This window comes from Panulirus ornatus, chromosome 2 (assembly GCF_036320965.1).
Source record: "Panulirus ornatus isolate Po-2019 chromosome 2, ASM3632096v1, whole genome shotgun sequence".
NCBI classification, from domain to species: domain Eukaryota; kingdom Metazoa; phylum Arthropoda; class Malacostraca; order Decapoda; family Palinuridae; genus Panulirus; species Panulirus ornatus.
In genome coordinates, this window is record NC_092225.1 from 14,953,044 (window position 1) to 14,965,402 (window position 12,359).

Consider the following 12,359-nt stretch of genomic DNA (forward strand, 5'->3'; position numbering starts at 1 on the left):
CTAACACACTCACTCTGCTGCTCCCAAAATACTTGCCTCTCATGATCATTTTTCTCAAGACCAGGTGCACGGGCATCATTAATCACCCATCTCTCTCCATCCACTTTCAGTTTTACCCATATCAATCTGGAGTTTACTTTCTTACACTCTATCACATTTTCCCACAGCAACTGCTTCAGGAAGAGTGCTACTCCTTCCTTTGCTCTTGTCCTCTCACTAACCCATGACTTTACTCCCAAGACATTCCTAAACCACTCTTCCCCTTTACCACCGAGCTTCATTTCACTCAGAGCCAAAACATCCATGTTCCTTTCCTCAAAAATACTACCTATCTCTCCTTTTTTCTCATCTTGGTTACATCCACGCACATTTAGACATCCCAATCTAAGCCTTCGAGGAGGATGAGCACTCCCCGCATGATTCCTTCTTCTGTTTCCCCTTTCAGAAATTTAAATACTATACTGTATGGTAATATATATTTTCCATATTTTTCTTTTTCAAAAAGCACAACTATTCATGATATAAAATATTTGAAGGCTAATAGTAAGACAGATCAATAATCATTCTGTGTTAGGTGATATAATATAGACCAAAGTTTAGGTATTTTTCTTCTTTTATTCATACTGTGCATGGAAGGATTTTATACATGCAATCAACACATGAAAATAAACTTACCTAAGAGGTGCAAGGATGTCTTCAAGTGTTTCAAACTTATACAGCTCTTTACATCTGATTGGGGCAAGATCTGGTCGGCTTGTCTTGTTCAACGCTAATGCAAACTTCTTCAAATAACCGTGCCTAAAAATGCAGAAAAAATCAGTTTTAATATGGGTAAATCTTAAAATCTTCGAGTGGTTAAAAAAACTAAGAAAATCATGGTTCATAATTTCAAAGCTATTGTCCTTGATTGAGAAAAGCACTGAAGGATGCAAACATTTTCAACTGAGATACATGCTTTCTCACCACATGTTGAATTCTGTGCATACTAGGCATGAGTTGCTGGAGCAGTCTGGAGGACTCAGCAACCTGCTAGTGACCAAGGTGGGCAGTTGTGCTCCTTTTCTTGAGACGCACATTGTCTGTTGCACTTATTGCCATGCCCCCTCCACCCTCACTTAGGATGGGTCAGTTTGGTAAACAATGTTTTTTCTTAAACTAAAAATACTCAAATCTTTATTCATATGAAAACAACAACACAACAACAACATTGTTTTAATAGCTTTTTAACCTATTTACGTCAAAGAAAAAGTTATGAAGTGTAATTGAATGAAACTTGCATACATAAGACTAGTCAATCTAGTATATAATGTCTTTCCGTAAAAAAATCATAATTTTTTTTGTGCAACTTTTCAGTTTTTTTCCTCATACCTATTTGTCATTTCCCATGTTAGAGAGGTAGCCACAGGAACAGATGAGGACAGGCCTCATTTACTCACATATATTCTCTAGCTATCATGTGCAATGCTTCCAAACCACAGCCCACTATTCACAACCTGGAACCACAGACCTATCCATGGGTTCCCCAGCTGTTCCATATGCCTTGGTTCAGTCCCCAGATGGCATGTCACCCTCTGTATACACCCCTCTGCTTGTTCAAGCCCTGATTATTCAAGATCCTTTTCACTCCATCCTTCCATCTCCAATTTGGTTTCCCCCTTCTTGTTCCCTCCACTTCTGACATAGATATTCTCTGTCAACCTATCCCCACTCATTCCCTCCATACCTTCAATCCATTTCAGCACACAGTCTTCAACTCTCTCAACCATACTCTTCTAATTACCACACCTTTCTTTTACCCTTTTATTACTTACTTAATCAAACCAAATCGTACAACATATTACCCTCATACATTTCATTTCCACCACATTGAACCTCCTCAACACATCCTCAATACAGCCTATGCCTCAATCCATCCAACATTGTTGTGACTACCATACCTTCAAATATACCAATTTTCACCCTCCCAGATAGAGAACTCTTTCCACTCATTCCTCATTGCTCCAAGAACCTTCACTCCCTCACCCATCCTATGATTCACTTCCAATTCCATGGTTTCATTTGCTACCATATCCCTTTTTTTTATGTGAGCTGACACGGCACAAGCAGCTGAGGCCCTAATCAAGGCTATCCCATTAACACTATATATATAAATATATCTATTATTTTTTGATGGAGAGAGGTGGGTGATTATTGGTGCATATGCACCTGGGCATGAGAAGAAAGATCATGAGAGGCAAGTGTTTTGGGAGCAGCTGAATGAGTGTGTTAGTGGTTTTGATGCACGAGACCGGGTTATAGTGATGGGTGATTTGAATGCAAAGGTGAGTAATGTGGCAGTTGAGGGAATAATTGGTATACATGGGGTGTTCAGTGTTGTAAATGGAAATGGTGAAGAGCTTGTAGATTTATGTGCTGAAAAAGGACTGATGATTGGGAATACCTGGTTTAAAAAGCGAGATATACATAAGTATACTTATGTAAGTAGGAGAGATGGCCAGAGAGCGTTACTGGATTATGTGTTAATTGACAGGCGTGCGAAAGAGAGACTTTTGGATGTTAATGTGCTGAGAGGTGCAACTGGAGGGATGTCTGATCATTATCTTGAGGAGGCTAAGGTGAAGATTTGTATGGGTTTTCAGAAAAGAAGAGTGAATGTTGGGGTGAAGAGGGTGGTGAGAGTAAGTGAGCTTGGGAAGGAGACCTGTGTGAGGAAGTACCAGGAGAGACTGAGTACAGAATGGAAAAAGGTGAGAACAATGGAAGTAAGGGGAGTGGGGGAGGAATGGGATGTATTTAGGGAATCAGTGATGGATTGCGCAAAAGATGCTTGTGGCATGAGAAGAGTGGGAGGTGGGTTGATTAGAAAGGGTAGTGAGTGGTGGGATGAAGAAGTAAGAGTATTAGTGAAAGAGAAGAGAGAGGCATTTGGACGATTTTTGCAGGGAAAAAATGCAATTGAGTGGGAGATGTATAAAAGAAAGAGACAGGAGGTCAAGAGAAAGGTGCAAGAGGTGAAAAAAAGGGCAAATGAGAGTTGGGGTGAGAGAGTATCATTAAATTTTAGAGAGAATAAAAAGATGTTCTGGAAGGAGGTAAATAAAGTGCGTAAGACAAGGGAGCAAATGGGAACTTCAGTGAAGGGCGCAAATGGGGAGGTGATAACAAGTAGTGGTGATGTGAGAAGGAGATGGAGTGAGTATTTTGAAGGTTTGTTGAATGTGTTTGATGATAGAGTGGCAGATATAGGGTGTTTTGGTTGAGGTGGTGTGCAAAGTGAGAGGGTTAGGGAAAATGATTTGGTAAACAGAGAAGAGGTAGTGAAAGCTTTGCGGAAGATGAAAGCCGGCAAGGCAGCAGGTTTGGATGGTATTGCAGTGGAATTTATTAAAAAAGGGGGTGACTGTATTGTGGACTGGTTGGTAAGGTTATTTAATGTATGTATGACTCATGGTGAGGTGCCTGAGGATTGGCGGAATGCATGCATAGTGCCATTGTACAAAGGCAAAGGGGATAAGAGTGAGTGCTCAAATTACAGAGGTATAAGTTTATTGAGTATTCCTGGTAAATTATGTGGGAGGGTATTGATTGAGAGGGTGAAGGCATGTACAGAGCATCAGATCGGGGAAGAGCAGTGTGGTTTCAGAAGTGGTAGAGGATGTGTGGATCAGGTGTTTGCTTTGAAGAATGTATGTGAGAAATACTTAGAAAAGCAAATGGATTTGTATGTAGCATTTATGGATCTGGAGAAGGCATATGATAGAGTTGATAGAGATGCTCTGTGGAAGGTATTAAGAATATATGGTGTGGGAGGAAAGTTGTTAGAAGCAGTGAAAAGTTTTTATCGAGGATGTAAGGCATGTGTACGTGTAGGAAGAGAGGAAAGTGATTGGTTCTCAGTGAATGTAGGTTTGCGGCAGGGGTGTGTGATGTCTCCATGGTTGTTTAATTTGTTTATGGATGGGGTTGTTAGGGAGGTAAATGCAAGAGTTTTGGAAAGAGGGGCAAGTATGAAGTCTGTTGGGGATGAGAGAGCTTGGGAGGTGAGTCAGTTGTTGTTCGCTGATGATACAGCGCTGGTGGCTGATTCATGTGAGAAACTGCAGAAGCTGGTGACTGAGTTTGGTAAAGTGTGTGGAAGAAGAAAGTTAAGAGTAAATGTGAATAAGAGCAAGGTTATTAGGTACAGTAGGGTTGAGGGTCAAGTCAATTGGGAGGTGAGTTTGAATGGAGAAAAACTGGAGGAAGTGAAGTGTTTTAGATATCTGGGAGTGGATCTGGCAGCGGATGGAACCATGGAAGCAGAAGTGGATCATAGGGTGGGGGAGGGGACAAAAATTCTGGGGGCCTTGAAGAATGTGTGGAAGTCGAGAACATTATCTCGGAAAGCAAAAATGGGTATGTTTGAAGGAATAGTGGCTCCAACAATGTTGTATGGTTGCGAGGCGTGGGCTATGGATAGAGTTGTGCGCAGGAGGATGGATGTGCTGGAAATGAGATGTTTGAGGACAATGTGTGGTGTGAGGTGGTTTGATCGAGTGAGTAACGTAAGGGTAAGAGAGATGTGTGGAAATAAAAAGAGCGTGGTTGAGAGAGCAGAAGAGGGTGTTTTGAAGTGGTTTGGGCACATGGAGAGAATGAGTGAGGAAAGATTGACCAAGAGGATATATGTGTCGGAGGTGGAGGGAACGAGGAGAAGAGGGAGACCAAATTGGAGGTGGAAAGATGGAGTGAAAAAGATTTTGTGTGATTGGGGCCTGAACATGCAGGAGGGTGAAAGGAGGGCAAGGAATAGAGTGAATTGGAGCGATGTGGTATACCGGGGTTGACGTGCTGTCAGTGGATTGAATCAAGGCATGTGAAGCGTCTGGGGTAAACCATGGAAAGCTGCGTAGGTATGTATATTTGCGTGTGTGGACGTATGTATATACATGTGTATGGGGGGGGTTGGGCCATTTCTTTCGTCTGTTTCCTTGCGCTACCTCGCAAACGCGGGAGACAGCGACAAAGTATAATAAAAAAAAAATATATTATTTTTTATTCATGTATTACACTTAATCGCCATCTCCCATGTTTGTGAGGCAGCGCTAGGAAACAGACGAAAGAATGGCCTAAACCCACCCACATACACATGTATATACATAAATGCCCACACACACACATATACATGCCTATACATTTCAACATGTACATATTCATACTTGCTGCCTTCATCCATTCTCATCGCCACCCCGCCACACATGAAATAGCACCCCCTCCCTCCTGCACATGTGTGAGGTAGCGCTAGGAAAAGACAAAAAAGGCCACATTCATTCACACTCAGTGTCTAGCTGTTGCGTGTAATGCATCTAAACCACAATTCCCTTTCTACATCCAGGCCCCACAAAACTTTCCATGCTTTACCCCAGACGCTTCACATGCCCTGGTTCATTCCACTGACAGCATGTCGACCTTGGTATACCACATCGTTCCAATTCACTCTATTCCTTGCATGCCTTTCACCCTCCTCTATGTTCAGGCCCCGATCGCTCAAAATCTTTTTCACTCCATCCTTCCACCTCCACTTTGGTCTCTCACTTCTCCTTGTTCCCTCTACCTCTGACACATATATCCTCTTTGTCAATCTTTCCTCACTCATTCTCTCCATGTGACCAAACCATTTCAATACACCCTCTTCTGCTCTCTCAGCCACACTCTTTTTATTACCACACATCTCTCTTATCCTTTCATTACTCACTCGATCAAACTACCTCACACCACATACTGTCCTCAAACATCTCATTTCCAATGCATCCACCCTCCTCTGCACAACCCTATCTGTAGCCCATGCCTTGCAACCATATAACATTGTTGGAACCACTATTCCTTCAAACATACCCATTTTTGCTTTCCGAGATAATGTTCTCACCTTCCACGCATTCTTCAATGCTCCAAGAACCTTTGCCCCCTCCCCCACCCAGTGACTCACTTTCGCTTCCATGGTTCCATCCGCTGCTAAATCCACTCCCATATATCTAAAACACTTCACTTCCTCCAGTTTTTCTCCATTCAAACTTACCTCCCAATTGCCTTGTCCCTCAACCCTACTGTACCAAATAATCTTGCTCTTTTTCACTTTTACTCTCAGCTTTCTTCTTTCAAACACTACCAAACTCAGTTACCAACTTCTGTAGGGGGCAAATAATAAGTAGTAGTGAAGTGAGGGGGAGATGGAGTGAGTATTTTGAAGGTTTGTTGAATGTGTTTGATGATGGAGTGGCAGATATAGGATGTTTTGGTTGAGGTGGTGTGTGAAGTGAGAGGGGTCAGGGAGAATGATTTGGTAAACAGAGAAGAGGTAGTGAAAGCTTTGTGGAAGATGAAAGCCGGCAAGGCTGCAGGTTCGGATGGTATTGCTGTGGAATTTATTAAAAAAGGGAGTGACTGTGTTGTTGACTGGTTGGTGAGGATATTTATTGTATGTATGGTTCATGGTGAAGTGCCTGAGTATTGGTGGAATGTAAGTATGGTGCCATTGTACAAAGGCAAAGGGGATAAAGGTGAGTGTTCAAATTACAGAGGTAAAGGCAAAGGGGATAAAGGTGAGTGTTCAAATTACAGAGGTATAAGTTTGTTGAGTATTCCTGGGAAATTATATGGAAGGGTATTGATCGAGAGGGTCAAGGCATGTACAGAGGACCAGATTAGGGAGGAGCAGTGTGGTTTCAGAAGTGGTAGAAGATGTGTGGATCAGGTGTTTGCTTTGAAGAATGTATGTGAGAAATACTTAGAAAAGCAGATGGATTTGTATGTAGCATTTATGGATCTGGAGAAGGCATATGATAGAGTTGATAGAGATGCTCTGTGGAAGGTATTAAGAGTACATGGTGTGGGAGGTAAGTTGCTAGAAGCAGTGAAAAGTTTGTATCAGAGATGTAAGGCATGTGTACAAGTAGGAAGAAAGGAAAGTGATTGGTTCTCAGTGAATGTCGGTTAGTGTTAGCGAGGTAGCGCAAGGAAACAGACGAAAAAATGGCCCAACCCTTTTAGAAAGTTAAAATACAAGGCGGAGAGGGTTTCTAGCCCCCCACTCCCGTCCCCTTTAGTTGCCTTGTATGACAAGTGGGGAATGCGTGGGAAGTATTCTTTCTCCCCTATCCCCAGGGATAATACATATTTATATTTATTTATTTTTTTTTTTTTTTTTTTTTATACTTTGTCGCTGTCTCCCGCGTTTGCGAGGTAGCGCAAGGAAACAGACGAAAGAAATGGCCCAAACCCCCCCCCATACACATGTATATACATACGTCCACACACGCAAATATACATACCTACACAGCTTTCCATGGTTTACCCCAGACGCTTCACATGCCCTGCTTCAATCCACTGACAGCACGTCAACCCCGGTATACCACATCGCTCCAATTCACTCTATTCCTTGCCCTCCTTTCACCCTCCTGCATGTTCAGGCCCCGATCACACAAAATCTTTTTCACTCCATCTTTCCACCTCCAATTTGGTCTCCCTCTTCTCCTTGCTCCCTCCACCTCCGACACATATATCCTCTTGGTCAATCTTTCCTCACTCATCCTCTCCATGTGCCCAAACCACTTCAAAACACCCTCTTCTGCTCTCTCAACCACGCTCTTTTTATTTCCACACATCTCTCTTACCCTTACGTTGCTCACTCGATCAAACCACCTCACACCACACATTGTCCTCAAACATCTCATTTCCAGCACATCCATCCTCCTGCGCACAACTCTATCCATAGCCCACGCCTCGCAACCATACAACATTGTTGGAACCACTATTCCTTCAAACATACCCATTTTTGCTTTCCGAGATAATGTTCTCGACTTCCACACATTCTTCAAGGCCCCCAGAATTTTCGCCCCCTCCCCCACCCTATGATCCACTTCCGCTTCCATGGTTCCATCCGCTGCCAGATCCACTCCCAGATATCTAAAACACTTCACTTCCTCCAGTTTTTCTCCATTCAAACTCACCTCCCAATTGACTTGACCCTCAACCCTACTGTACCTAATAACCTTGCTCTTATTCACATTTACTCTTAACTTTCTTCTTTCACACACTTTACCAAACTCAGTCACCAGCTTCTGCAGTTTCTCACATGAATCAGCCACCAGCGCTGTATCATCAGCGAACAACAACTGACTCACTTCCCAAGCTCTCTCATCCCCAACAGACTTCATACTTGCCCCTCTTTCCAAAACTCTTGCATTTACCTCCCTAACAACCCCATCCATAAACAAATTAAACAACCATGGAGACATCACACACCCCTGCCGCAAACCTACATTCACTGAGAACCAATCACTTTCCTCTCTTCCTACACGTACACATGCCTTACATCCTCGATAAAAACTTTTCACTGCTTCTAACAACTTTCCTCCCACACCATATATTCTTAATACCTTCCACAGAGCATCTCTATCAACTCTATCATATGCCTTCTCCAGATCCATAAATGCTACATACAAATCCATTTGCTTTTCTAAGTATTTCTCACATACATTCTTCAAAGCAAACACCTGATCCACACATCCTCTACCACTTCTGAAACCACACTGCTCTTCCCCAATCTGATGCTCTGTACATGCCTTCACCCTCTCAATCAATACCCTCCCATATAATTTACCAGGAATACTCAACAAACTTATACCTCTGTAATTTGAGCACTCACTCTTATCCCCTTTGCCTTTGTACAATGGCACTATGCACGCATTCTGCCAATCCTCAGGCACCTCACCATGAGTCATACATACATTAAATAACCTTACCAACCAGTCAACAATACAGTCACCCCCTTTTTTAATAAATTCCACTGCAATACCATCCAAACCTGCTGCCTTGCCGGCTTTCATCTTCCGCAAAGCTTTTACTACCTCTTCTCTGTTTACTAAATCATTTTCCCTAACCCTCTCACTTTGCACACCACCTCGACCAAAACACCCTATATCTGCCACTCTATCATCAAACACATTCAACAAACCTTCAAAATACTCACTCCATCTCCTTCTCACATCACCACTACTTGTTATCACCTCCCCATTTGCGCCCTTCACTGAAGTTCCCATTTGCTCCCTTGTCTTACGCACTTTATTTACCTCCTTCCAGAACATCTTTTTATTCTCCCTAAAATTTAATGATACTCTCTCACCCCAACTCTCATTTGCCCTTTTTTTCACCTCTTGCACCTTTCTCTTGACCTCCTGTCTCTTTCTTTTATACATCTCCCACTCAATTGCATTTTTTCCCTGCAAAAATCGTCCAAATGCCTCTCTCTTCTCTTTCACTAATACTCTTACTTCTTCATCCCACCACTCACTACCCTTTATAATCAACCCATCTCCCACTCTTCTCATGCCACAAGCATCTTTTGCGCAATCCATCACTGATTCCCTAAATACATCCCATTCCTCCCCCACTCCCCTTACTTCCATTGTTCTCACCTTTTTCCATTCTGTACTCAGTCTCTCCTGGTACTTCCTCACACAAGTCTCCTTCCCAAGCTCACTTACTCGCACCACCCTCTTCACCCCAACATTCACTCTTCTTTTCTGAAAACCCATACAAATCTTCACCTTAGCCTCCACAAGATAATGATCAGACATCCCTCCAGTTGCACCTCTCAGCACATTAACATCCAAAAGTCTCTCTTTCGCGCGCCTGTCAATTAACACATAATCCAATAACGCTCTCTGGCCATCTCTCCAACTTACATAAGGATACTTATGTATATCTCGCTTTTTAAACCAGGTATTCCCAATCATCAGTCCTTTTTCAACACATAAATCTACAAGCTCTTCACCATTTCCATTTACAACACTGAACACCCCATGTATACCAATTATTCCCTCAACTGCCACATTACTCACCTTTGCATTCAAATCACCCATCACTATAACCCGGTCTCGTGCATCAAAACTGCTAACACACTCATTCAGCTGCTCCCAAAACACTTGCCTCGCATGATCTTTCTTCTCATGCCCAGGTGCATATGCACCAATAATCACCCATCTCTCTCCATCAACTTTCAGTTTTACCCATATTAATCGAGAATTTACTTTCTTACATTCTATCACATACTCCCACAACTCCTGTTTCAGGAGTATTGCTACTCCTTCCCTTGCTCTTGTCTTCTCACTAACCCCTGACTTTACTCCCAAGACCTTCCCAAACCACTCTTATCCTTTACCCTTGAGCTTCGTTTCACTCAGAGCCAAAACATCCAGGTTCCTTTCCTCAAACATACTACCTATCTCTCCTTTTTTCACATCTTGGTTACATCCACACACACACATATATATATATATATATATATATATATATATATATATATATATATGGAAAGCTGTGTAGGTATGTATATTTGCGTGTGTGGACGTATGTATATACATGTGTATGGGGGGGGGTTGGGCCATTTCTTTCATCTGTTTCCTTGCGCTACCTCGCAAACGCGGGAGACAGCGACAAAGTATAATAAAAAAAAAAAATATATATATATATATGTAATTTTTTTTTTTTTTTTTTTTTGCTTTGTTGCTGTCTCCTGCGCCTGTGAGGTAGCGCAAGGAAACAGACGAAAGAAATGGCCCAACCCACCCCCATACACATGTATATACACGTCCACACACACAAATATACATACCTACACAGCTTTCCATGGTTTACCCCAGACGCTTCACATGCCCTGATTCAATCCACTGACAGCACGTCAACCCCGGTATACCACATCGATCCAATTCACTCTATTCCTTGCTCTCCTTTCACCCTCCTGCATGTTCAGGTCCCGATCACACAAAATCTTTTTCACTCCATCTTTCCACCTCCAATTTGGTCTCCCACTTCTCCTCGTTCCCTCCACCTCCGACACATATATCCTCTTGGTCAATCTTTCCTCACTCATTCTCTCCATGAGCCCAAACCATTTCAAAACATCCTCTTCTGCTCTCTCAACCACGCTCTTTTTATTTCCACACATCTCTCTTACCCTTACGTTACTTACTCGATCAAACCACCTCACACCACACATTGTCCTCAAACATCTCATTTCCAGCACATCCATCCTCCTGCGCACAACTCTATCCATAGCCCACGCCTCGCAACCATACAACATTGTTGGAACCACTATTCCTTCAAACATACTCATTTTTGCTTTCCGAGATAATGTTCTCGACTTCCACACATTCTTCAAGGCTCCCAGGATTTTCGCCCCCTCCCCCACCCTATGATCCACTTCCGCTTCCATGGTTCCATCCGCTGACAGATCCCCTCCCAGATATCTAAAACACTTTACTTCCTCCAGTTTTTCTCCATTCAAACTTACCTCCCAATTGACTTGACCCTCAACCCTACTGTACCTAATAACCTTGCTCTTATTCACATTTACTCTTAACTTTCTTCTTTCACACACTTTACCAAACTCAGTCACCAGCTTCTGCAGTTTCTCACATGAATCAGCCACCAGCGCTGTATCATCAGCGAACAACAACTGACTCACTTCCCAAGCTCTCTCATCCACAACAGACTTCATACTTGCCCCTCTTTCCAAAACTCTTGCATTCACCTCCCTAACAACCCCATCCATAAACAAATTAAACAACCATGGAGACATCACACACCCCTGCCGCAAACCTACATTCACTGAGAACCAATCACTTTCCTCTCTTCCTACACGTACACATGCCTTACATCCTCGATAAAAACTTTTCACTGCTTCTAACAACTTGCCTCCCACTCCATATATTCTTAATACCTTCCACAGAGCATCTCTATCAACTCTATCATATGCCTTCTCCAGATCCATAAATGCTACATACAAATCCATTTGCTTTTCTAAGTATTTCTCACATACATTCTTCAAAGCAAACACCTGATCCACACATCCTCTACCACTTCTGAAACCACACTGCTCTTCCCCAATCTGATGCTCTGTACATGCCTTCACCCTCTCAATCAATACCCTCTCATAAAATTTACCAGGAATACTCAACACTTTTTTTTTTTTTTTTTTTTTATACCTCGCCGCTGTCTCCCGCGTTTGCGAGGTAGCGCAAGGAAACAGACGAAAGAAATGGCCCAATCCCCCCCCCATACACATGTACATACACACGTCCACACACGCAAATATACATACCTACACAGCTTTCCATGGTTTACCCCGGACGCTTCACATGCCTTGATTCAATCCACTGACAGCACGTCAACCCCTGTATACCACATCGCTCCAATTCACTCTATTCCTTGCCCTCCTTTCACCCTCCTGCATGTTCAGGCCCCGATCACACAAAATCCTTTTCACTCCATCTTTCCACCTTCAGTTTGGTCTCCCTCTTCTCCTCGTTCCCTCCACCTTC

The 12,359-nt window shown here is 42.8% G+C and overlaps 1 protein-coding gene across 1 annotated transcript in view; it reads right to left on the minus strand.

Annotated features, from left to right (window-relative positions):
- Cmtr1 (Cap methyltransferase 1) overlaps positions 1 to 12,359 on the minus strand; it is a 75,999-nt gene that overhangs the window by 14,921 nt on the left and 48,719 nt on the right. The window contains exon 13 of the mRNA XM_071670255.1: positions 676 to 798. Coding sequence (XP_071526356.1) covers positions 676 to 798 — 123 coding nt within the window. The remainder of the gene's footprint in view (positions 1 to 675; positions 799 to 12,359) is intronic.